This window comes from Herpailurus yagouaroundi, unplaced genomic scaffold (assembly GCF_014898765.1).
Source record: "Herpailurus yagouaroundi ecotype Mexico unplaced genomic scaffold, PumYag 202, whole genome shotgun sequence".
Taxonomy (NCBI): domain Eukaryota; kingdom Metazoa; phylum Chordata; class Mammalia; order Carnivora; family Felidae; genus Herpailurus; species Herpailurus yagouaroundi.
Genome location: NW_024412433.1, coordinates 11,254,403 through 11,278,223, shown reverse-complemented (window position 1 = coordinate 11,278,223; position 23,821 = coordinate 11,254,403). Strand labels below are relative to the sequence as shown.

Sequence of the window (23,821 nt, the reverse complement as noted above, 5' to 3'; positions counted from 1 at the left end):
TACTGTGATCTTAGTTTTTAGTTGAGTCTTCTGGGTGTATGCTTGTAGTCTCTGGAATAATGATAATTTTGCCTCCTCTAGTACAGTTTTTCACTTCTCATTTTTTTGCTTGTCTAACTGTGTTGGCTTATACCACTAGTCCAACCAATTAAATAGGAAGAATAATAGTGGTCATCCTTTCCTTGGTTTTGCTAGAAGTAGCAATATCATTACTTTTCCCTAGTAAGTAAATGTTGGCTTTGGGGCTGAGTTTTATTTTCAGTCCAGTGATCGGATTTTAGAATTTGGAGAAAAGTATATCTGAAACACAAATCTTGAATGGGCATTCTATATTTCCATGGAAGACTGCTCAATCTGTCTTCTATTGAAGTTGCAAAGGATAAGCACAGATGATTCTCAGCACAATCCATCCAAAAATTAGAAAGACTCTTTAATATTTTTGCCCACATTATTTTATTTGGCACAAGCACTGCCCTTTAAAAATTAGGCGTTTCCCCCACCCTATTAGTATTTTCTTACTTAAAAATACTTAAAAAGTCCTAGAAATTTCTAGTTAAGTTTCTCTGTTTTACACAGAGATCACACGGACACAGCATTAAAACACCTGTCTGGGGTCATGGTAGGGAGAAAGCCCGTTGTCTCCCCTATGGTCACGAGGAATTGACTTGAATGTCATTCTGTGGATATCCAGGAACGTCTGGAGCTATTCCTGAGGTAGATTTTTAACAACAAAGCTCAGCAGAACCCAAAGCGAAAAATAATCATGACCGAATTAAATGGTGATATTACCAAATTTTAGCTTGTGAATAATGCCATGTTATCAGGATTGAAGAGGGATCCTCAGAAATGGGACCAAACCTTGAAATTCTCTCAGAGAACTGCATGCTATATAGAAATATACTGAATAGAAGAAGAAGGAAAATGGCCATGTGACAAAAAATGTCCCCTCTCTTGCCAGTTTCAGCAAGATAAAACAAAGATGTGAGCCAAGCAACAAGGTGAATCTAGTTAGTATTTCTGCTCTGGAGTCGGGAACATCAAGTCCAGAACGGCTGGAGTTTCTCGTGGTTTGTTTCCATGCCATTTGCATGTCCTAAAGAGTAATCAGAACCAGAATTTCCCAGTCCTTGCTACTCCCTGGGGTCCCCAGCACGGACTGTTTGACTGAGGTGACGGGACCTGTTGAATGCATCCAGCTGGGCACATAGACATCTGGTCTAAAACCGATATTTTGTTGGGGTTTTGAAAAGGTTCCTTGAAATCCAGACTTGGGAAGTGTGTCATTTTGTGTCACTCGGTGACTTTGCGACCAGGCGGGTCCTTTCTCAGTGGATGCAGTGGTTGCCATAAGGTTAGAGCTTTGTTTCCATGTTGACATTCCTGGGTCCGTCTGGGTGGGGCTCAGCTGGATTCTGACATGTAGGAGAGCTCTGTGGCTGCTCTTGGAACTTGGTTGAGCAGATGATGTATATGCTTCTCATTAGAAAAATGCCAGCAATAACTGCAAAATAACTCCCATAAACTAAAAACTAGAGAAAAACAAGTAGAATTAATTAGACACACACAAAATATGACTGTGTCTATTATTGATAATACATAGTGGTGCTATTGATTTGCTTGCATTATGAGATAACTACGACCCAGGATCTTAATATGAGTCATTTAGATTTGCACAATACTTTCTTCTATCTTAGAAGAATCACGTATGAAAGTGTAAGAAATGCAGTAACTAGGGGTACCTGGGTAGCTCAGTCTGTTAAATGTCCGACTTCAGCTCAGGTCATGATCTCACGGTTTGTGGGTTCGAGCCCCACATCGGGCTCTGTGCTGACAGCTCAGAGCCTGGAGCCTGCTTCGGATTCTGTGTCTCCCTCTCTCTCTCTCTGCCCCTCCCCCGCTCATGCTCTGTCTCTCTCTTTCAAAAATAAATAAACTTTTAAAAAATTAAAAAAAAAAAAAAAAGAAACGCAGTAACTAAGAATGCAGGTTCTGGAGCCAAGGTTGCTTGGGTTCAAACGCCAGCTGACATCACCAATAGTGAAAAAAACCCCACTAAATCCCACTGATATGTGTGTATGTTTGCAGGACAGTGCAACGCCATATGTAATGTCCCCAAGGATGAATTTTAGATAATGAGGTTACTTCTTACATGCCTTATCCCTGCCTTTTCCAGATCCATATGTAAAATGTGAGACTGGGCTGATTTCAAGTACCTCAGTGGAGCAGGGAAAAGGAAATTGCCGACTTAAGCATTTAGCTAAGCAATTCAAGAAGCGAAGGCTTGGCAGTGGTGAGGTTGACAAAAACCCTTTGCGATTACCTGGTTATTCTACACTCCCCGCAACATCCGAGTAGGAAACAGCAATCCTGCAGCTTACCTGAATGCTGATAGGCAGGTTGAGTCCTTTCTGATCTACTACGATCACTGTCATAATGGTCTGGATCACCAGGGCCACGAAGGTGTTCATTCCAAACACCAGGGCATAGCGCTCCACACTCAGATTAACTGCAATCTGAAATCTATCATTAAACGTTGAATTACATTTTTTTGGAAACAAAGTACACGTGGGATTCTTACCTTTAAAAGGCAGAAACTGAAGATAAATGTGGTGACTTGTTACCCGCACTTTTTGTCTAAATCTCCTCCAGTTTCGACAAAGGGGCAGAGCAAAGAAAGGGAATTAAAAAATACAGTTGAAGGCCGAATTAAAATACAGTTGAAGGAAATAGGACAAAATTCCTCCTCTCCAATTTAATGCTTCCAGAAATGAAACCTAAATGTTCTCCGGTCTCACTCATAACCTGAGAATATTCAATGCTATCTGATTTTTGATACCTTTTCGCAGCGAAATGTAAGCACCGCCCAATCTACGGAATCGTTTGGAGCGTTATTCTTTTTATTGTCAATTGTATTCACAGTTTCAAATTTTTGTAAGTGAATTATTTATTCATTGGAAGATCAGATCATGCCTGGCTATGCAGCTGAGTGAATCTGTAATGTATTTTTGATAATTTGATAGATTCTGTATCTTACAACTCATGAATGAGTGGCAGAAGTATGTTCTCGAGCGCTCTCCCTTGGAACAAAGGTGAAAGGCTTTGGGTTCTGAATATCCTTAAAATGAAAAGAAGTAATGCAATCTTACCTTAACAATGCCCTCACGTTAAAAAAAGAAACTTGATTCATTAAACTGACATATTTCCATGAAAAAAGTAAACCTGCCAACAGACTTTCTTTCTTTTGTTCCATGATCTTTTCCCATGGTATTTATATTTCGGTGTTTCATCAATTGCTTATCAAATATTTTTCACACATTAAAAACCAAAACAATACAGCTTTTGGCTCTACCTCTTTCCTGTGACTTGAAATTCAAATGTTTCTTATCTCTTTGGTTAATACCAAAGTTTATTTCCTATAGTCAGCTTTCTTTGCACTTCTATATACGTAACAAAACATTTTTCACTGTCAAAAAAAAAAAAAGATTTCTGGGATATACAGTTTCTTATAATTGTTGCATCTGCTTCTTTCAAAATACAACTTTTTATAACTTTCTGAGTATATTTTGCTTCACACAAAAGCATATGCCTACAATTACATAAACCAATGAAATCGGTCATGAAATCTACGTGTGATCATTCAAAATCAGGTTGCACCATACCCCGTGAGGGCAAATGGCTTGCAATAAAAATCATGACCTGACAGTGCATCATTGCTTTTGGTTTATGAACCCACAGAACTTTGTTTTTTCTCTGATGGCTGACCTTAGCAACATTCAGAGGGCAAACAGTTAAATGAAAACATGGCTTAATTGTGTCCAATTTAATATGTAATCAACATTTAATACTGCAATCGATTAAAATCCTTCTGAAATTCTGAAAGAAACTCTCGAAATGCAACAGAAGGGAGAATATGGCGTGGGTTTAGGTGTGGAGAGACATGGCTGGTAATACTTACGCTGCTATGGTTATAAGAAGCATATAGCTGGACTTGAATATTAAATAGCCAGCATAGCACACCCAGATGTTGGTTGTGTAATGCATGAGAAACAGAGAGCCTGCACTAATGATGGAGAAGATCGCTAGAGCCAACTCTCCCAGGAGATCCCAGTTGACTTTCACAAAGCCCACGGCAAAGGCAGCCACGGCCCCTGGAAAAGAAACATTAAGGGAGATCCAACACAATGACTTTACACACAGGATATGTCAACATGCTCCCTTCAAAAATCCAGGTCATAAGTAAATCTACAAGATGAATATATGGCTTTCACAAAAATAGTGTGATCCACCTAAATGTTGATTTATCTTTTTCTCAACCATGCTTTCTTCTGGCTTCTCCCTTTACCTCCTATTCTTCCAATCAGTTTCAATTCGTATCTGCTACATGCCATGAACTGCACCCTGCAGAGGGGCCAGAAAGTTTCTTTACCACAGCAGACTGGGGTACACAACACACAAACCAGTCCGTGACTACAACAGGTGAAGGGCAGGGACAGAGAAGAATGAGACAGCTGCTTAGATAGTACACCTAGCCCATCCACACTTGCCTTTCTTTATTGTCTTTTTACCGTAAATTTTTTCAATGGGTAACAGATGTGTTGCACTGAGTAGAACCTTTTGGTCTTTATTAGTAATCTTAGTCCTTTAGTCTCCATCTCAGTGTCTTTGAGATCTGGCCTCATTTGGGTGAACTCGATATTGACTTACGGGGTTTAAGAGATTGAGTAACTAGGGCACCTGGGTGGCTCAGTTGGTTGAGTGTCTGACTTTTGATTTTGGCTCAGCTCATGGTCTCACGGTTTGTGGGACTGGGTCTTGTGTTGGGGTTCTGCGATTCGGGCACTGTGCTGAGCATGGAGTCCATTTGGGATTCTCTCTCTCTCTCTCTCTCTCTCTCTGCCCTGACTCCCACTCATACTTGAGCACGCTCTCTCTCTCAAAACAAAGAAATAAAAAATAAACTTAAAAAAAAAGAGATTGAATAATTGACAGTAATCAGGGTTAGTCTTTATAGTTCTCTTTAACAAAATGAAAGGTATTTATTTTCAAATGACTAACGTTTGATTAATTCCCTTTCCACATGTGATCCAAGAAAGAACCAGTGCTACAAAGAAATAAAATTATTTTTTCGCCCTGAATTTGGAACATAGGGGAAATAATTTCAATAAACCAATTCCAGTGCAGTCCTGATTTGCAGGAATTAAGATGAGGCCTCCCAAAGGAGAGACAATAAGAGAACAGACACTCCATGAGTTTTCTGACATTTTTTGTAAATGTCAGGGTGTGGAAATCTCTTACTTCCTAGAAAATATCTTTAAAGTCTCAGTTGAATTTAAGTTCTCATTTACCAGGATATAAATATTTATTGTAAACTTCAAAGGCAGATTTCCTTCTGACATTAGAATCCTGACTCTCACATATATCCCACTTCTCATTTAGATCTCTTAAGAAAGTTACTTTTGGAGCTATCTGGTGTAGAACCTAAAACTGCTAAAGGTGAGGATGAGCTAAATCAAATCCTTTATTAACAAAACTCTTTCCATGGTAATCTGGAAGTCGTAAGAGTTTCATCCATTTTCTAAAATCTACTCACTTATATACACGGTGAGTATTTTCTTTTGGATATTAAAAACAATCCTGGAAGAACAAGGGGCGTTATTAGCACCTTTCCTGAGGATGAAATGGAATCTTAGGAATTTGGCTAGAATTTAATCATTTGGTGCCTAATCCCGAGCTCTCGAGTTATCCATTGTAACTCTACCACATTAAATTAAAGTGTCATGGTCTTCTTTTTATTTTTATCTCCTGTACCTTCCATTCCAAAAAAAAAAAAAAAGAAAGAAAGAAAAGAAAAGAAAAAGAGAGAGAGAGAGAGAGAAGATTAATATGCTTTCTGAACAGAACCACCGTGGAGTTGAGTTTAGCAACTGGAGACATAAACTCAATGGGGGTAGCCCATCAAAGGAAGACAAATCAATGTTTACTTACCTCCAAAGGTTGCAACAGCTTCTACTGCCCCATTATAGATGAAAGAATTTTGGGATGGTGCCTTGTAATCCCACAGGATTTGAACATAGTTCAAAATTTGGTTAAAACCTGCTGTGGAAAAGGCCCACCACAGAGACCAGTAAAAAAGATGATGTGAGGAGTAGCATCCCTTCAAATCTTGGAACCACTGTACAAAAACTCTCAAGGCGACATTTCTTGGCACCGGATTGCTCACCTGCCGACCCTCCAGGGTCCCTGAGATGGTGGGTATTTCTGAAGTGGGTTTCTCTTCGCCACCTGGTGTGGGAACCTTGTAAGTTTCATCTAACACTGCGGTGTTGTTTGGTGGCTTTTGTACTTCTTTGCTGGCTTGTACATGAAAAAACATGCTCTTCTCAGGCATTGGTAGGAACAGGGAGAAAAGAAGGGCCACACAGACAGAGGCCAAGGATATGACGTTGAGGTAAAAGTACGATAGGCTGGCCAGGGATACCAGGAGCTGGGCCAGCACCGAGGCCGCCGTGTAGGCCACCAGGGTGACGCTCCTGCAGTAGCCGCTCACTTTCTGGTAGTGCTCCGGGCTGACCACGCTGTAAATGTAGGCATAGTAGGCCACCTCGGTGGCGGTGACCATCCCATAGAAGAACTCTACAACCTGCATGGCCCTCACTCCCTGGCCAAACAAAAGCAGCAGCCAGGTGACGACGAAGCTGATCCCCTGCAGGATAATGACTGGCTTGTAGCGGACGTAGTCGGTGGCGATGAACACTGGGAGCAGCAGTGCCAGGTAAGAGTATGTCCAGATGGGAAGGATCTCATTTGTGATCTGTGAGGTTGAAAGATGGATCATGTGACCACGAAGTGCCAGGAGGTGAAAGAGATAGAAACCTTTTTAGGTAGTACATTGCTATAGTATAGGTGGCTCGCCCACTATCAAATTCTGCGTCCAGTTGGATAGCATAGTATTCGTATTAGCGAAGAGCACGACAGAAAACTGATTTTCAAGGAAAAGACAGCTCCTCCCCCTTCTCTAAAACCAAACCAGTTTATCAGTTTATGCGAATCCCAACAGAATATATTTGCTTCATGTGGAATCCGAACTCTTTTAAAATTTAAATAGTATGTACATTTGAGTTAAATTAGTTAACAATCGTTCAACAGACACTTCTGGGGTTTTCAGGCTCTTAAAATATACCGTCCCCTTCCTGTTCAAAGGTTTTAATGTTAGACAAAGCAGCCCCAATGTTAGAAGAATCGGACAACCTTTATATTTATTTGATCCGTCACCACGTCATAAAAATCCACAGTCTGATGAGCTCACGCGAAGACAGCAAAGACTCAATAACCTTGCAGAATTACAAAGTGCGGACAAGTAATGCACAGAAAGTTCGGTGCCAAATTTGCTGGGCTCCTTAACCCTCTTGTCTCCCAATTCTATTGGTTGATCTCTGCTTGCTCAATTCTGGCCTCAATTTGATGTGGGCATCACACGGCTATCGTCCGAAATGCAGGGGACCTCAGAGATCATTCAAAGAAAGGAAAGACCGACCAAAGGAGTTGATCTTTGGGGCAGGATGGGTGTGGCAGAGACTCATTCGCACCAGCCTTTGTCCTGTGCCTCTCTGCTGTCTACAGCAACCTCCATGGGTCCCAAGGTCAATGATGAGGAACAGTTCAGTGATTTGAAAGGCTAGTGGGACTGAGCAGCACCTCTCAGCATAGGTGCATTAACTGGTCTGTAGTGGTCACAGAAGCAGACCCCAACGAGTTCATTGGCTGGTTTTGGACCTTTGTCCTTTGTTTTGTCTCAGTCCTGACAGGCTTCCATCTGGACAAAACTGGAAACAGAGTCGCCCCTAACTGATATTACATCACCCCACAACAAGTTTGCTTTCCTGTCCTTCGCACCTCACCACCAAATAACTAGCATCAATTAGCCTTTTGGGCAGAGTTGCCCACCCTGCAGTGTTTCTCACGGCTATGGCTGGAGCTTACAAAACCAGCCCACGGTAGCGCTCCCATTGGGTGAGTGCATTTTCTTGTTGCACTTGTTATAAAAAGGGAGGTGAACCTTTTACGTAAGAGAATTCCGTCTTCAGGGGAAGCTAAAACTGGGAGATAAAGCTGTTAATGTCTCACCTGCTGGTTAATGGTTTTTCAAGACTGAGTAAGTGTCCTACAGAAACGATGCAGTTCTTTACCAGATCCTGCTCCTACCTCGGCAGCCTGAAAGTTTCTTAGGACTGGATCCTGTGCCTGGCAGAGACTTTGCTTTAGGATTTGTTTAACAGATTCCATTGAGACCTGAAAGTCACCATGCGTTGAGACTAATGGTAGGACTCCACAAGAGTTAAGATCGTTATTACACATATAGCTATTACACATATTACACACATTGCAAGTGTGAGGAGAAAAGAGTAGTTTGAATAGTTGTATTAAATGACAAATACCATGAAAATAGGATCAACTGAGGTCAGTGTGTTAATGTCTCCAGTTGAAAGAAACCCTAACCCAAAGTCCCGTCCGAATGCTGTAAAATTAAACCACGTTAAGATATGTATATGTATCAATTTACCTCTGAGCTGGTCAGGTTTTTATCTGGTCCAGATAAATATGGGACTAAGAAGGGTTCTGAGGGTCTCATCATGGAGAAAAATCCAAATAAACACAGGATCACGGTGGGATAAATCCAGGAATGGCTCGGTGAAGCTTTGAAACAACCCATTGCTGATCAAATGGAAACAAAGCCAAAATTAGCTGATGTTTAATTATTTTTGGTATCTTGGATATAAAGAAAACCCGACTGCTAAACATTTTGTGAAAGGATAAAATTTCACCTGTCTGCAGTTGAAATGGAAAGGTGAGTGACGAGTAAGTGTTCTCAGGTATTCCTTAGGTGCACCAGTCAAACCCTTCTTTGTCAACGGGCTTGGTCCTCACTATTGCTGGGACAGGATCACACTTCCCTAGTGTTCTCCATCACAAACATGATAACGAGTAGTTACTAATAAATGGTGAACAATGGGTTAATCGATGTTCGAGAGTAAGTAAAACATTGATTGGTGAATTACTGGTGTACACGTGGTAGGTGAAGTACCTTTTGGAGGTCAAATGTAACTGAATACCCATTTAGTCGATCAAGTTGCTACGAATCTGCCCACTATATTTTGCACCGTGACCGTGAAATCTTGAACACGTCGAATGGCACGTCTTTATTCACACATTTATCTCTCTATTACACTATCCCTTGATTAGTATTGTGCTTGACACATAACGGACACCCAAGATACTTTTGTTAGGTGTCTCCAATCTGAGAATTTATAATTCTTCAGTTAAAAAAAAATTAAACCAGGTACAGGTGCAACTGGCCATTCTTCCATGTTTCCCCCCTTTTCCAGGTTGATGCTAATTCTATGTTGGGAATGAAAGGCATCGCTTTGTAGACTGTTATTCTGCTTTTCATTACGACTGGGTCCATTTCTTGTCTCAGTCTGCAGCTTTACACCCCTCAGTGGGGCAGGCAGCTCATTAATGGTTTATACTTTGTTCCTAACCCACAAATGAGATTGCTTGAAGTTCAAATTTCAGACAAAAAGTCCAATGGATTATCTGCAATAGGAAAATTCCTTCTTATTCCTTCCTATTTTGGATCAAGCTTTACTTACAAAATATATACATTTTTGGTGGCCTTGGATGAGGTTAAGTTCTCTGAGATAATTTATAGGGAGGAAACTAACTTGTGAGTATGAGGCTTTTCTGCACGTTATCTAATTAAGTCCTAATAATAGCTGTAAAATATACACTATTTCCCCAAATTCCCAGGTGAGCCTATGGGAGATCCAAGGTGTCCTACAACTGGCTTCAAGCCACACGGTCAAGATTTGAATACAGATCTCCCGGACTTCTCTCTGGATCCCTTCCCCTGCTCCACTCTGTCTCATTTTGGTGGCCCTATTTCACTGGGCTGCTGGTAGTAAGCCTACTGACAACCTCCCCTTGCAGTGAGGGGAGAAGGTGTTTTCACGAACACATTTGTCTTAAAGATTATGACTTACTACATAGAGCTTCCCAGGTCAATTGTAGTTTGAAAGTGGACCCAAGAGAGGGAAAGTAATCCTCACTCCAGAGGAGCAAGTCATTGAGTGAAATTCCAGGGATCCAGGAAGAGGAAGAGGGATGTGGGGAGGGCCTACTGGGTCACACCATGGGTCTGCCACCCACCCCATCTTTTCATAAGTTGACCTCAGACCACTGCATGGTTCCTATCTGGAGTTAAATGAGGGGAACACTGTGTGTTTATGTCAACAAAACCCTCAATGAAGCAGCGCAGAGACAATGGAAATCAGAATTTGGATGGGATCATAATTGCAAGCAAGGCTGACAACATGAAAATTTTGCCAAGAGCATACTGGGTTTGACTGCCCTCGGCCCTCAATGCTCGGGATTTATCTCTTCCTGAGTGGTTGCTAGAAGCTCCAGAGACCTGCTGGGGCCTTCTTTTTTTGTAAGTGATGTTCTCGTGGAAAAGTCTAAAAGTCTATCAGAGGTCGGCAATTCTTGAGGCTTGCCCGTCTTTCAAAGGGTGGTCTTAATGGGGTGATATCTGTGGACTCCATGTCTAGAATATTCTCTCCATCTATGTTGACCATGGATTGTCCACTGACTTCAAGTCGTCACCTTCATCTTCTCCATGCATCTCAGAGAACTAGCAGTGCTCTCAGGGCTCCCTGGGCTGTTAAGAGCCCTCTGGATTACCTGCCCCTTCATCTCTTAACTGTTCTATTATGCTACCCAGCTGGACTTGGTGAGGAAGGTCCCACAGAAAAAGACACTGTATGTCCCACTAGAGTGTAAGCAGGAGGGCGGGGTGTTTTGTTTGGTTGGTTCAGTGCTCTAAGCCTAGTGCCTAGAAGAGTGTCCAACACATGGTATGACTTGCAGAAGGAAGGGGATGAAGGTCAAACCTCGCCACTGAGATCTAGTAAAGATTTGTCCACATTCCCAGAATGTACTGCTAGCTGCATCAGGTAAAGGTGAGGGAGGTCCTTAATTCTACAAGCACCTTGCAGTTTAGTTGTGCGTCTGTAAAATGGGGTCATGATGCTAACTACGTGTGTGGGCTTTCCATGAGCATCAGGTGCCTTGGTATCTGCAAGGGATTTGGTGCCATGTTAGGCATAGGGTTGCTGCTCAAACACAAGGAATTTCTCTTCCCTTTGCTCTTTTTCAGCTTCGAGGATCCACAGTGATTCTGGCTTAATGAGGAGAAAAGGAGGGAAGGTGTCTGACCTTAGCTGAAGATAATGGGAAATATCTGGGGAGCTCATCCCTGCATCCTAGGAAGCTGGGCTTCCTTTCCTCACTCCTTTTCAAGCCTCTGCCCCACAGAACAGCAAACACATGCTCCAAAGCTAGGTTTCTGGCCAGAGGAAATAGAAGGCATCTAACCAAACAATAGCAGGTATCCATTAACCAAGAAGGACTGGGCAGAGGAGTGCAAGTTTCCTGGTTTAATGGCAACAGGAACTCCCAGACCCTTACCAAGGCCATGTCTTGCCTAGTGTCTATTCTTCAGGGCCACAGCCATCGTGACTGCCCGCTGGGAGATTTCTCAGAGGCGAATGGCTGTTCTTTCACCTTCCCCTACCCCAAGTTCTCTTTGTCTATCACTAGCTTCTTTCCATAATCCTTTCCTACGCTGGTCTGTTAACAAGGACTGTGTCAACTTGACTGGCATATCAGATGGCCTGGGAGCTTCGTGGGTCAGTAGGTATGGAGGCCCAGGAATCTGTGTTTATACACACAGCGATTCTGACACAGGAGGCCCAAGGACCTCTCGCTCGTTACTCAACCCCCCAGGGACACTGGCTCCACGCCACAGCCTTGGATCTTAACAGGGTGGAGGGCGAAGTGGATGGAAACCGTCCAGGGAGCTTTTGCAAAACTACATGTAGACACATAGACCCTGAAATTCTTTTCTGGCTCTCTAGGGCCTGAAGAGTCCAGGACAGGTGGAAAAATCCTGAGGCGACCGTGGTGTTTTGAATATGCCTCTCACGCTCTGTCTGCCTTGACCCACCAACCCTTTCATGTGCACACATCACTCCCTGTTTGTGACCCATTCTGTCGCATTCAGCCCAAATCTGTTTCTAGTAGGGACCCTGGAGTGCCTGTATCTAGCACTGAATCAACAGCAAGGTTCTGGCTCCTTCAGTTATCACAGCACACAGATGGGTATCTGAAATTCTCCAGCCCAGCATGATCTTTCACCCACCTTCTGAAGGCACTGATTTATTTTTTTCTTCCTTATGTAAAAGCCCGCAACTCACACGGGTAAGATGACAACAATCTATCAGCTATTGTTCGCTGGCCTCCTGCTTCACACCAAGCATCGTATCCGTTATTGTATGAGACACAAGCATTGTATTAGACATTTAATGATTGTCTCTAATCCTTAGAACGATCCTAATTATATACATTATATGTATTTATCTATAGTTATTAGATTTTCATATAACACAATAATCATATGCAGATATTTATTATATAAATAATCATAATTATTAGCTATGATTATGTGAAATAAATATACATATAATTATATAATATGTAATACAGATTTATTATATTTTATATTTTTTTAACTTTTTAAAAGTGTTTATTTTTTGAGAGAGAGAGAGAGTGCAAGCAAGGAGGAGCAGAGAGAGAGGGAGACACAGAATCGGAAACAGGCTCCAGGCTCCGAGCTGTCAGTACAGAGCCTGATGCGGGGCTGGAACCCATGAACTGCGAGATCCTGAAGCTGAGTCAAAGTCGGACACTTAACCGACTGAACCCCCCCCAGATGCCCCTAATTTATTATATTTCATATTATGTGTTATACAGTTGACCCTTGAACAACACGTTTGAACTGCCTGGGTCCACTTACAGGTGGATTTTTTTTTTTTTTGATAAGTAGAGTACAGTACTGTAAATCTATTTTCTCTTATGATTTTGTTCTCTAGCTTACTTGATTGCAAGAATAGAGTATATAATACATATAACATACAAAATAGGTGTTAACCGACCGTTTTGTTATCAGTGAGGCTTCCAGTCAACAGTAGGCTAGTAGTAGTTAAGTTTAGGACGTTTATTACGTCAAAAGCTTACTACGTGCATTTTCAACCGCACAGGGCATTGGCATCCCTCATCCCGATGTTGTCTGAGGATCAATTGTAATTCCATATTTTTTATATGTCTCTAAAATGTTGCCAATTTCTCAGACATGGGAATGGAGCCTCCTCATGGCTCATGGCCACTCCACTAAGAAAGGTTAAGATTGAGTTCAGGATCGGGTCCGTTGGTGTCACGTTTGCATCTTCCCTCTACTCGGAGGGGTAGGCATCTCCTACTTCTGCGGCACCATTTTCACCTCCTGGACGTTTTCCTCTCATTTCCTCGCCAGGGGTCCCCAGAGCCACTGTCAATGTGGCCCCTGGGTTTCCAACCCAACAATCCAGGTACTGCCCAAATCATTCTCTCCTCCTGGAGAAACCTCTGGCTAATGGTCTCATAAAGTCTGGTGGTATTGATCACTACCTTTTTATTTTTATCTTATTGAAGAGATGCTACTCTTTTCTGTCACCAAGACGATGATAGTGATAATCAGATTACACAGTCTATACTTTTTTATATTTGGAAAATTGTCTGATTTTTTCCTTGAAGACTTTGTGAGGTAGATAGAGGAGACGGTATTGTCCTCACTGTATAGACGAGAAAATTGAGGGCCAGAGGCAGTCATGTTTGTGCAGGTTTTCACCTTTAATGAACATTAGAGCCGGGACTTTTTTTCCTGTACTTGCCTGTACTTTTGTTTTTTCCAATTCCAAGTTCAGTAATCTTACCCCTTGCGTGGAGAGGCCTGGTCATACCCTCAAGATTCCAATTCCTTGTTTGTTTTGGGAGAGTGTTTTTCAGATTGTGGGTGTCAAGAACATTCAGTGAGTTGTAAACAGAATTATTTTTTTTTTATGTTGCAGAAAAATATATTAAAAATCCAAGTGCACCACGGAGAGAGCCTATTTTTTTCTGGGCTTCGTTTGGGTTATCAACATATAAACATAGAAAAATGATCACACCTTATATTACATCTTTCTGTGGGACACAGTCACAGGGCTAGAAGTTGCACAGGAGGGGACGCCTGGGTGGCTCAGTCGGTTAAGCGTCTGACTTCGGCTCAGGTCACGATCTTACGGTTCATGAGTTCGAGCCCCGCATCAAGCTCTCTGCTGTCAGCGCAGGGCCCACTTCAGATACTCTGTCTCCCCCTCTCCCTGCCCCTGTCCTGCTCACACACACTCATTCTCTCTCGAAAATAAATAAACATAAAAAAACGTAAAAAAAAAGAAGGTACAGAAGAAAATATAGGACTAAATACTTACACATGTCCCTCAGAAGCATACCTGTTAACATCACAGAACACCTGTTCTGTCTCCAAAGCACTCAGCCTCCACAGCAACGCACCATCATGGAAAAGACTGTCCTTTTGCTACTTTTCCACTGATAATTAATTTTGACCCTGTAATATTACCTTGCCCCTAGAGAACACTCTAAACTTTCCTTCATTTCACTGACTCCAACTCAAGGTCATGAATTGTATTGATTTTCGGACTTGATGCCTCTGAAAGCAAGATGTCGACCTTTCCCCTTTCTGTGCTGAAGATAATCCTTCTAAAAGTTGCTCCTGCAGTCATAATTCTCGCATATTACTCACATGCTCCATTGCTATTTTTTTTTTTTTAAAGGCACAAGAACATTATTTTGGCAGGTGGTTGAAAGAAAATACAACACAAGGACATTCTCCAAAACAAAAGTCAGCTTATCGGACGATCGTGGCTTGAAATCTAGAGTGAAAATGCCAGAAATAACAAGGGAGGCTCAAAGCCTCAGCTGCCCCTTCTGGAGGAAACTCGGAGCCGTAGCTGAGTCAACCGCCGAACTTACCTTGGTTGGCGGGGCCGTGTGGGAAAGCGCTTCGGAGGGGGAGCTCTCACTAGCAGCAGCCGCTGGAAGAGGCGAGCGCTGAGCATGCGGTTCGGCTTCACCCCCAGCTACAGCTCCCCCCCACCCCCCACTGCAGGGTGCCAGCGTTCTCCCTGCCCAGGGGACTAGAGAGCACGTACTTCCAACCAACTGCACCCCCTCCGCAATTGCATCACATCACGTGGGCCCCAGTAGTAAATGGTCACGTGCACCGTTGGGGTTATCAGCCAGCACCTGTGACCTTGCCTGAGCTCCGGAGGCCACACTTCTGCATGGGGAAGAGACCCATCTAGCTTATTTTGGAAGCGACATGCTCCTTTCTCTTTTTGGTGGCAAGAAAACGGTGATTATTTTTCGTTAGCGTCCACCAGGGACCCTTCAACCAGGTCTGCAGTCTCTTCTCTCAGGTGCTACGTGGGGTCCGGTTCTGGAAGATCTCATGGTTTTCCGGCCGCCTCCCTTTCTTCAGGGTATGTGGGATGCTGTAGCCTTCAGAATGAGAATCCCTTTGTTAGGGTATCTAAACCAACTTTGTTTTAAGGTGCTCAGAGACTTTTCTCCACTAGTTTGTTTTCATCTGCCTCGGAACAATGTCTTTGTATGCCTCGTCTTACGTGTTTCCAGTCTCTTGATATCAGAGTTCATGGTTTTGTCTTCTCTTTCATTCCAATCATTACCACATTGTTGGCCTTTCCCCACTCCTACTGTTCTTTAACCACAGCCTTAAATCTTTCCAACTGGCTTTTCCATACGAACGTGCATAGCTTTACCAACAGTCTCCAGTGTTCTTTGATTTACAATATTGTCCCTGAAATTCCCAACTTTCTTATATTGGCTGCAAAAGAATGATACTCGTCATTATCATTCTGTGGTAGGGTGAAAAGGAAACTTGATTTGACGGTTGCCCGGATCCCATTTGGATCGGGTCGCAAGGTAAACGTAGCACTCACATTTTCTGCTTGCTGAAGTCTACAGCCATTCACTCTGCCGTATGTCCTTCAGTTAGTTAACTTATCGACTCACTGTGTGAACGAAACCATTTCCATACTTGTGCACACAAAAGTGGTCACGTATTGTTTATCTGTGCCATGGGGGACCCCATTGGGTCCAGGCCAATGTGGACTTCATCCAAACTGCAAGCCCTGTCAGTGTCCCGTTTCCTAAACGATAGGCTATGCGTGTGCACCTGTAAGTATAGCTGTAAAAACTTTGGGGCCGCAAATATTTCTGAGTGTATATTTCCATTCGCGTAGAACAGGCAACTATTAAAAGGCAAGAACCGCAGACACTGGCCCATGCTGGTGGGCTTCCTGGCTCCTTGCGGAGTGGACTGGGTGGACTTCTTAGCTAGGGGGACTCCAGGTGATCAGATTCCACCACCCACTTCGTGAAGATGGGATTCTCCTCCCACAGCCAAAGCTTTCAGAGCTGTGAGCTCCCTGATGCAGGGACAAGATGACCTAGTCCAAGTAAAGATCTTTCCCAAACCCCATTTTCCAAAGGTTTCTTATAACAGAGAGCCTGGAGTGTCAGCGACTTGGTCAGTGGAAAGGCATCATTTTATCAAACCCTCCTTCATGCTTGTTTTGAAGATATTGCCAGAATTAACTGAGGTGCCAACAACTGAGGAGAAAACTATCCAGAATCCCCAGTCTCCACCGAATTCCTGCCCAGTACTCCCTATTAAACATTCTAGTCATCTCAGAGAGGATACCTGACAAGTCAACTAGCATCTGAAAATGGGCTGGCCTCATTTTCACATTATTCTCCAGAATGTTTACTGCAGTCAAAACACCAATTTCAAACAACAGAGCACCAGACTGGTCATTTAAAATAACCATGAATCTTACAACCTCTAAACGCCAAAAGACTTGGGCAGCTGGTCCAGAGAGATGACATTTGCAAACAGTTTCACTCCCCAGGGTCCACAGCCTTTTTAAAAACAGAGTTTGGGAGGTATTTGTTACACTTTCCAAAAACCCATCTTTCAGGTTTTCAACACTGCTGGCCCAAGCCCCTCACCAGTCAGAAGCAAAGCCAAAGTCTGATTACTGAAAACTGAAATGTATCCTTTTCACGGACAACAGAGTAGACCAACATCCTGAAGTTACGCCTTTGGATCTACTTACTACTTACTCACTAAAGAAGAGAATATAACTTGGAGCGAAACGTCCAAATAAGTCAAGGAGCCACAGCATGCTTGAATCCAGGCAAGTTGATGCCGGAAGAGTATGAGGAAATGATTCAGGGAATTGCTTAATTACTGTTCCTCTGTTGAAAATCAGGATCGGAGGTCAGTTTCGCCCTACTGTATTTTAGGCTTCATCTTACTTAAAATGCACTTCCCTGACCTCCACTTCACTCCACACAAAAACTAATTTGACATAATCAGCTCTAGAAACCACAGAGTACTGTCTAGAAGAAAACGTCTTTATGGCATAGAGGTTGGAAAATGTATCACTGAAATGACATAAAGGACTCGGCTTACAAGAAATGAATTGATGAACTGGATTTCATCAAGAAACCGTATCTCCTTATCAAGAGATACCATGAGGAAAGCTACAGAGAAGACTTTACGACCACTGGAATGCCTAAGCACAAAGAGACTAGCAAACCAAATGCTGGCAAAGATTTAGAGCAGCAGAATTCGTACACATCGCTTGCAGGAAAGTAAAATGCCACCAACAGCTCTTTGGAAAACCATTTGGAAATCTATACAATAATTCCATATACTCCCAATAGTGAAAACACAGGAAGCAACCGAAATGTCTCCTAAACGGTGAATGGGGGTGGAATAAACAATATTGTGTATTTAGGCAACGAATGCTGATTTAATCAGCAACATAAGAAATGAGCTATTGCAAAACCTTGGTGAATATTTAAAAAGTTATGCTCTGCCAAAGAATCCAGGCACAAAACTGTGATTCCATGAAGGTATGTAAAGTCCTAAAGCCAGCAAAAAGTAACTTACAGTGATAGATACTGGATCAGTGGTTGCCTGGGGGGTAGGGGTGGGGCGGGGAGACAGTGGAGGGACTTATTGCAATAGAGCACAAGAACACAAGGGAACTTTCTGGAGTGATGGAATATCCTATGTCTTGATGAGATACAGACACATGGGTGTATACAATTATAAACATTCGAACTTAAAATCCATATTTTATGTTGTATGTAAATTATATTTCAAGTAAAAAAAAAATATATCGTACTTCCCCTCCCCACTCCCCAATCTTTAAAAGCATTTTGTTGTGGGGCACCTGGGTGGTTCAGTTGGTTGAGCATCCGACTTCGGCTCAGGTCATGATCTCACGGTTCGTGGGTTTGAGCACCACGTCAAGCGCCCCGTCCAGCCCCACCTCCAGCCCCACGTCGAGCCCAACCGGTTTCTGGGCTGACAGCTCAGAGCCTGGAGGCTGCTTGGGATTCTGTCTTCCTCTCTCTGCTCCTCCCCTACTCGCACTCTGTCTCTCTCTCAAAAATAAATAAAGATTTAAAAAAATTTTTTTAAAGCATTTCATTGCATGGGACCCTCCCCAGCCCTGGACTTTGCTTATTGTTGTAAGCACTAAGGTTTTTCCAAATTCTACCAGGGACAATCGGAAAACAGAACAGCATCTTTCAAATTGGGTCTGTCCTAGAAAATTTGGAATGGAAAACAGTGCCCACAAATCAAAACTAGGACAGACCACAAACTTTGTAAGTCTGGCTCCATAGGATACGCTTCAAAATAAAACAGAGGGAATCAGAGTTACCTGTTCCTTTTGTGTCCTGAGTTTATTTCTTTCCAGAACTGAATCCAGTTTCCTGCCTTCAGATTCGGCTGCAGCTCCTTCCTGACGTCCCCTGCTGGGAGTCCTAGTCGCAATGCCCCCCCACCCCTCTGGGAGTCTAGAGTCCTTCAGGACTGAGCAATGGATTTATACACCAAAGCCCACCCCCTTCTTGAGACACTAGAACCCACCCTCTTCCGCAGACATCCTCTTTTGGAATCTCATCAGGAAAAAAAAAAAAAAAAGGAGAAACCGATCTTTGTGAGACACAGACAGGGAGTTAAACATATCAAAAACACTCACCTGAAGGTTAGTACTAAAATAGTCTAGGGGCACCTGAGAGGCTCAGTCAGTTAAGCGTCCAACTTTGGCTCAGGTCATGATCTCACAGATGGCGAGTTTGAGCCCCGCGTCTGTGCCGACAGCTCGGAGCCTGGAGCCTGCTTCGGATTCTGTGTCTCCCTCTCTCTCTCTCTCTCTCTCTGCCCTTGCCCCACTCACGCTCTGTCTCTTTCTGTCAAGAATAAATAAACGTTACGAAATAAAAATTAAAAAAGATAAAAAGATAAAAAATAGTCTAATTTAGTGTCTCTAAAGTTTTGTATTAAGTGACTCAGACCCTCAGAAAACCAAGAAGCAGTACTCTCTACTCTCAGCCACTCATAATCCTTTATGTATCCCCACCCCCACCCCCCAAAAAAACCATAACAAAAACAAACACTAGGGCATCTTTGCTGAAATTAAGCAGCCCACACAGCTTCAAAAGGTGCGAATTAGGCCCATAGATTCAATATGCAGACCAGAATAGTTCTGCTTTTGGTCAAAACATGGCAAGAGTAGATACAAGTGATCTTTAAGAGACAGGCTTCAGATTCCATTTTGTCCTATATGGTGTCGTTCTGTTTTGCAAATGTGTGAAACATCTGCTGATGAATTACTCAGGCCTCTCCAGGCTGTTTCTTCTCTGTTTGTCTGCGGTTAGATCAATCTAGAATCAGGTGTAGCTGGAGGGATAAAACTGACAGACGGCTTACATGGCAAGTCAACTGACCATGTCTGGCCACTGAAATGCCGTGTGGGCAACTAGCCCAACACGTGTGGGTAGCTAGCTGTGTGGACCCGGCTAGGGAAAAAATTGTGCTGCAAGGAAAGACTATGCATAGTTTGAGCTATTTTTCAACTATATAAACTGTAGTAACCAATACCAATATGAAAAAAAATTTTTTGTTTACTTTTTTTTAACTTGCATTCATTTTTGAGAGACAGAGAGAGACAGAGCATGAGCAGCAGAGAGGCAGAGAGAGAGACAGAGAATCTGAAGCAGGCTCCAGGCTCCGAGCTGTCAGCACAGAGCCTGATGCAGGGCTCGAACTCACAAACTGTGAGATCACGACCTGAGCTGATGTCAGCCGCTTAAGCTTAACCGACTGAGCCACCCAGGCGCCCCTAATATGAAATAATTCTGGACTACAGACACGCAAATGAATTCTATCCAATGAAGGGACAGACCTCTGCTCCCACCCCCATGGAAAACTGGTTTTACCTCTCAATATTGCCGATCTATAAATATACCCATTCTTCGGTTTTTTCTTTGATCTGGCCATAACAGTATTACCAGTTTCCTTATTTATGAATTAATAAAACTTTTAACAAAAATTATCCTTTTCCAAAAATTATCTTTTCGTTCTTATTACCATTCATCATTATCTCCAGCCTATCCAATTTATTCCTCTGAATCTAAATGATTTGCTAATAGTTGTTAATTACTGAATATAGTATTTAATGTTTTGACCTCTCACTGCAGACCTTCCCAGCTTTAGGCTTCTCTTTTTCATTCCTCTCTCTCTCCAGGTTTGGTGGCCGGTGTGGTTCAGCGACAAGCGCATGACTTTGGAGTCTGAAGCTCAAGTTCCACCTCCCCCACCCTCCTCTCCTAACCCCACCCCTGTTTGTGGCATGTACTTATAACCTCCCTCAAGTCTGCTCTTAAAATGGGGATAACCACACCCACCTCCCACTGTTGTCTCAGGAACTGCTCAATCTGGTTCTCCGCACACATTAGTTGCTCAATAAAGCTTCCTTCCCATCTGCCTCCGGCAAGCCACAGAGCAAATTCAACCAGAACGAACACAGCTTGGCACTCATAGTTCAGGGAGAGTGACTTCAGAAAAGGTACACAGTAAATAACTTCACCTCAATTCATTTGAATATTTCTCCTTGAATTGGATTCACCATTACCCAACCTTGAGAAACCACTGACGATCTCTGGCCAACAATGACTGAGCAAACTCGGTATTTTTGCCCTTTTCAGCTACTACGAAGACACATTTGGAAGTTTGTTATGTTTGGGTCTATTTAAAAGATGTACCTTACTGAAAACACCCCTTTCTGCCTTAGGAAATACAAACGTGTTCCAGGCTTGGTGAGTACTTCCAGAAAACATTTCCTTCACCCCTTGCACACGTTAAGCACCCACGCCACAACCACAAGCCTTTTGCACATTTACAGCAGCAACACTGACTTGCCAACTAATTGCTGTGCATGTTCTTTCATGAATAAGGCCTCCTTTCCAGAAATATCATTGTAAGGTACGGTTGTGTTTTCCTTTAATTTCAATTAAGGTAGTCTCAGTAGAGGGCGGGGGTGGGGGACGGAGAGGGCTCTGCCCTTCAAAGTTCCCGGCTGCTGCTTCCCTCACCGGGAGCCCTGTCTCCCTTCTTGGATTGGGATTTAGAATTCTGCACTGAAGTTTCTTTTCGGTGAAAATCTGTGCACGCGGGTGTAACCATGGGGGATGCTGGCCCTTTCCCAGAGTCGTAGTCTTAGTCTGTTTTGCAGATGGCTGAAAGTGAGATTCTCGCCAGACCCACTTGGGCGAGCCTTCAGCACCGAGTTGGCAGGAGAGCGCAGGGGCCGCGCAGCACGAGGCAGCCCGGGGCGCGCTCGGGAATCCGGGCGAGTCCCAACCCGCCCGCTGCAGCGCTGGGACGCGTCCCGCCCGCGCGGCCGCCACCGGGGAGAAGGGGAGCGCTGCAACCTAGGGGTGATGGTGTTTGGGCCAGGAACTCGCCTCCCGCACAGGCAGTCTTACCTATAGGAGGGGGCTGTTGCTCGCCAAATCTCTCACATCCCGGGAGAACGAGCCCCCGGGAAGGGCCCCCTTTGGCCGGGAGGCCGTCCCTTTGGGTCCGGCCGGGAGCTGAAGGTAGGGGCGGGGGAGGGAGCCTGCCACACACGAAGCCCCGAGGCCCCGCCCCACGTTTTGCATATGCTAATTATAAGAGGAAACTCTGAGAAGTAAATCTGAGGTCTGAGGTCTGAGGGCCAGCTCATACCTGCTACCCTCTGTACCCCAAAAGAGCAACTTTTATAACAATAAAAGTATTATCCTGATACATCAGTGTGATAAAGCAGGATGAACTGAGTACAGTGTGGATGTATTTACAGATAGATCCTTGCCTATAAAGCCATTTACGTTTCCCCAAATCTTGTGAGAGAGAAACAGCTAGGAAGCCCATTCTACAGATGAAGAAAGCGAGGCAGAAGGCAGTGGGAATAGTAAACGGAGACGTCTGGATTTTTGTCTGGGCATCCCGGCTCCAGAGCTAATGTTTATAATCACGGTGCTCTTTTATTTTGCTTTATTTTTCAAGGTTGTGAGATGGCGTGGTGTTCTTGCCCTTTGAGAATTTGAACAAATAGTTCAAATATTAAGTAGTTTTTGTTAAGCGGAGGTTGTTTTAAAAAGCAATATGAAGTTCTCGTTGATTAAAATGGAAAAGAAAATGTTTTTGTTATCTTTTGGAAGAAATGGAAAACCCTCCCCAAAGATTAATACTGTTTGATTTTAAGGACTACGACTGGAAATGAAATTGATTAAGAGTCCTCCAGGCGTTCTGGGTCACTGTCCTGTTGGCTTGGATTTTTCTATTCTCATCCTTCTATGATTTGTGGAAAATCGATTTATAAATTACCAAGATACACCTTGGGGATGGGAGTACCCTGCTCGTTGTGCAACAGAGTGCCCTTGTACATTGACTGCCAGGCCCTACCAGAGAACCCTGGAATTTTCTTAAAGGTCGAGGGTGTCATAATTTCCTCCTTGCCTCTTGCCAAGAGAAGAACTCATTTTGGACCTTGAGTTTACCTCTGTGTTTCTCTGATAGCCCTTGGCCATAGTCTAAGTCACAGAGAGATGATGAAGAATTCATTCATTTGAAGGGACATAAACATATTTGCTGATTAGGTGACCTGAGGTCCAGATTTGGTTCTGTATTATCCAGTGGTGGGAGGGGTATGGGTGAGGTCATAGGCGATAAGAGACTGGCCATGTTGTACCCCTCCCCCCGCCCCCCCCCCCCCGATTTCTATCTTTGTTATAGAATCCATTATAAGACATTATAGGACCGATCATCCATTAGTTGATTAGCCGCTGTACTGGCCTTAGTCATGGGAAGGTACACATCTTTATAGAATGGAAAGACACATTAGAATAAGCAGATTTTTTTTTTTATTAAATAAGAGTTGCCTTTTTTTTTTTTTATAGAGACATAGAAATGGGAGGAAGTTAGTGAATGTACAATAGAAAAGTTGACCAAAAGTAATTTTTTGAAGAAAAAGAAATCTTGGCTATCATGGTTTCACTTTACCAAGCTTATGATATAAATCGATCTTTGACACGGGTGGCTGATGTCGCCACAATATAGGTGGTTATTCATCTTTCAAATGGAGACGGGATTACACGGGTGAGCGAGAGTATTTACGCGCTTCAAGGTACCTTCTGGAAAACCCAGGGTGAAGAAACTGGTGTCGTCATGATACCACACTGGGGGGAAAGAGCCAGCCCTGAAACCTCAGAGCCCGAGGACAGCATGAGTAGTTCCAAGACGTCCAAGGACACAGAACTGGAGCAGGCGGGCGGAAGGACGGAGGGAGGTCTTACGCAATGCGGCGAGCAGAGCCCCGGACAGCTCTTGCCCTGGAGGCAGAGCCGCCCGCCCGCCCGCCTAGCTGCAGCACTGCTTCTTGCAACAGCACGTCTGCTG

The 23,821-nt window shown here is 43.5% G+C and overlaps 1 protein-coding gene across 4 annotated transcripts; it reads right to left on the bottom strand.

Annotated features, from left to right (window-relative positions):
• Window positions 1-434: 434 nt before the first annotated feature.
• On the bottom strand, window positions 435-21,972 carry SLC19A3 (solute carrier family 19 member 3). 4 transcript variants are annotated; one of them, XM_040450804.1, is made up of 6 exons: window positions 21,868-21,972; window positions 8,561-8,712; window positions 5,986-6,811; window positions 3,956-4,148; window positions 2,379-2,520; window positions 435-1,529 (listed from the first exon to the last, which is right to left on the bottom strand). In XM_040450804.1, the coding sequence occupies exons 2-6, from the start codon at window positions 8,708-8,710 to the stop codon at window positions 1,353-1,355; spliced, it is 1,488 nt and encodes a 495-aa protein (XP_040306738.1). In that variant the 5' UTR covers window positions 8,711-8,712; window positions 21,868-21,972; the 3' UTR covers window positions 435-1,352. The 4 variants fall into 4 exon arrangements, with proteins under 4 accessions (XP_040306738.1, XP_040306737.1, XP_040306734.1 ...); XM_040450803.1 differs by lacking the exon at window positions 21,868-21,972 and adding an exon at window positions 18,759-18,852; XM_040450800.1 differs by lacking the exon at window positions 21,868-21,972 and adding an exon at window positions 12,260-12,388.
• Window positions 21,973-23,821: the final 1,849 nt, after the last annotated feature.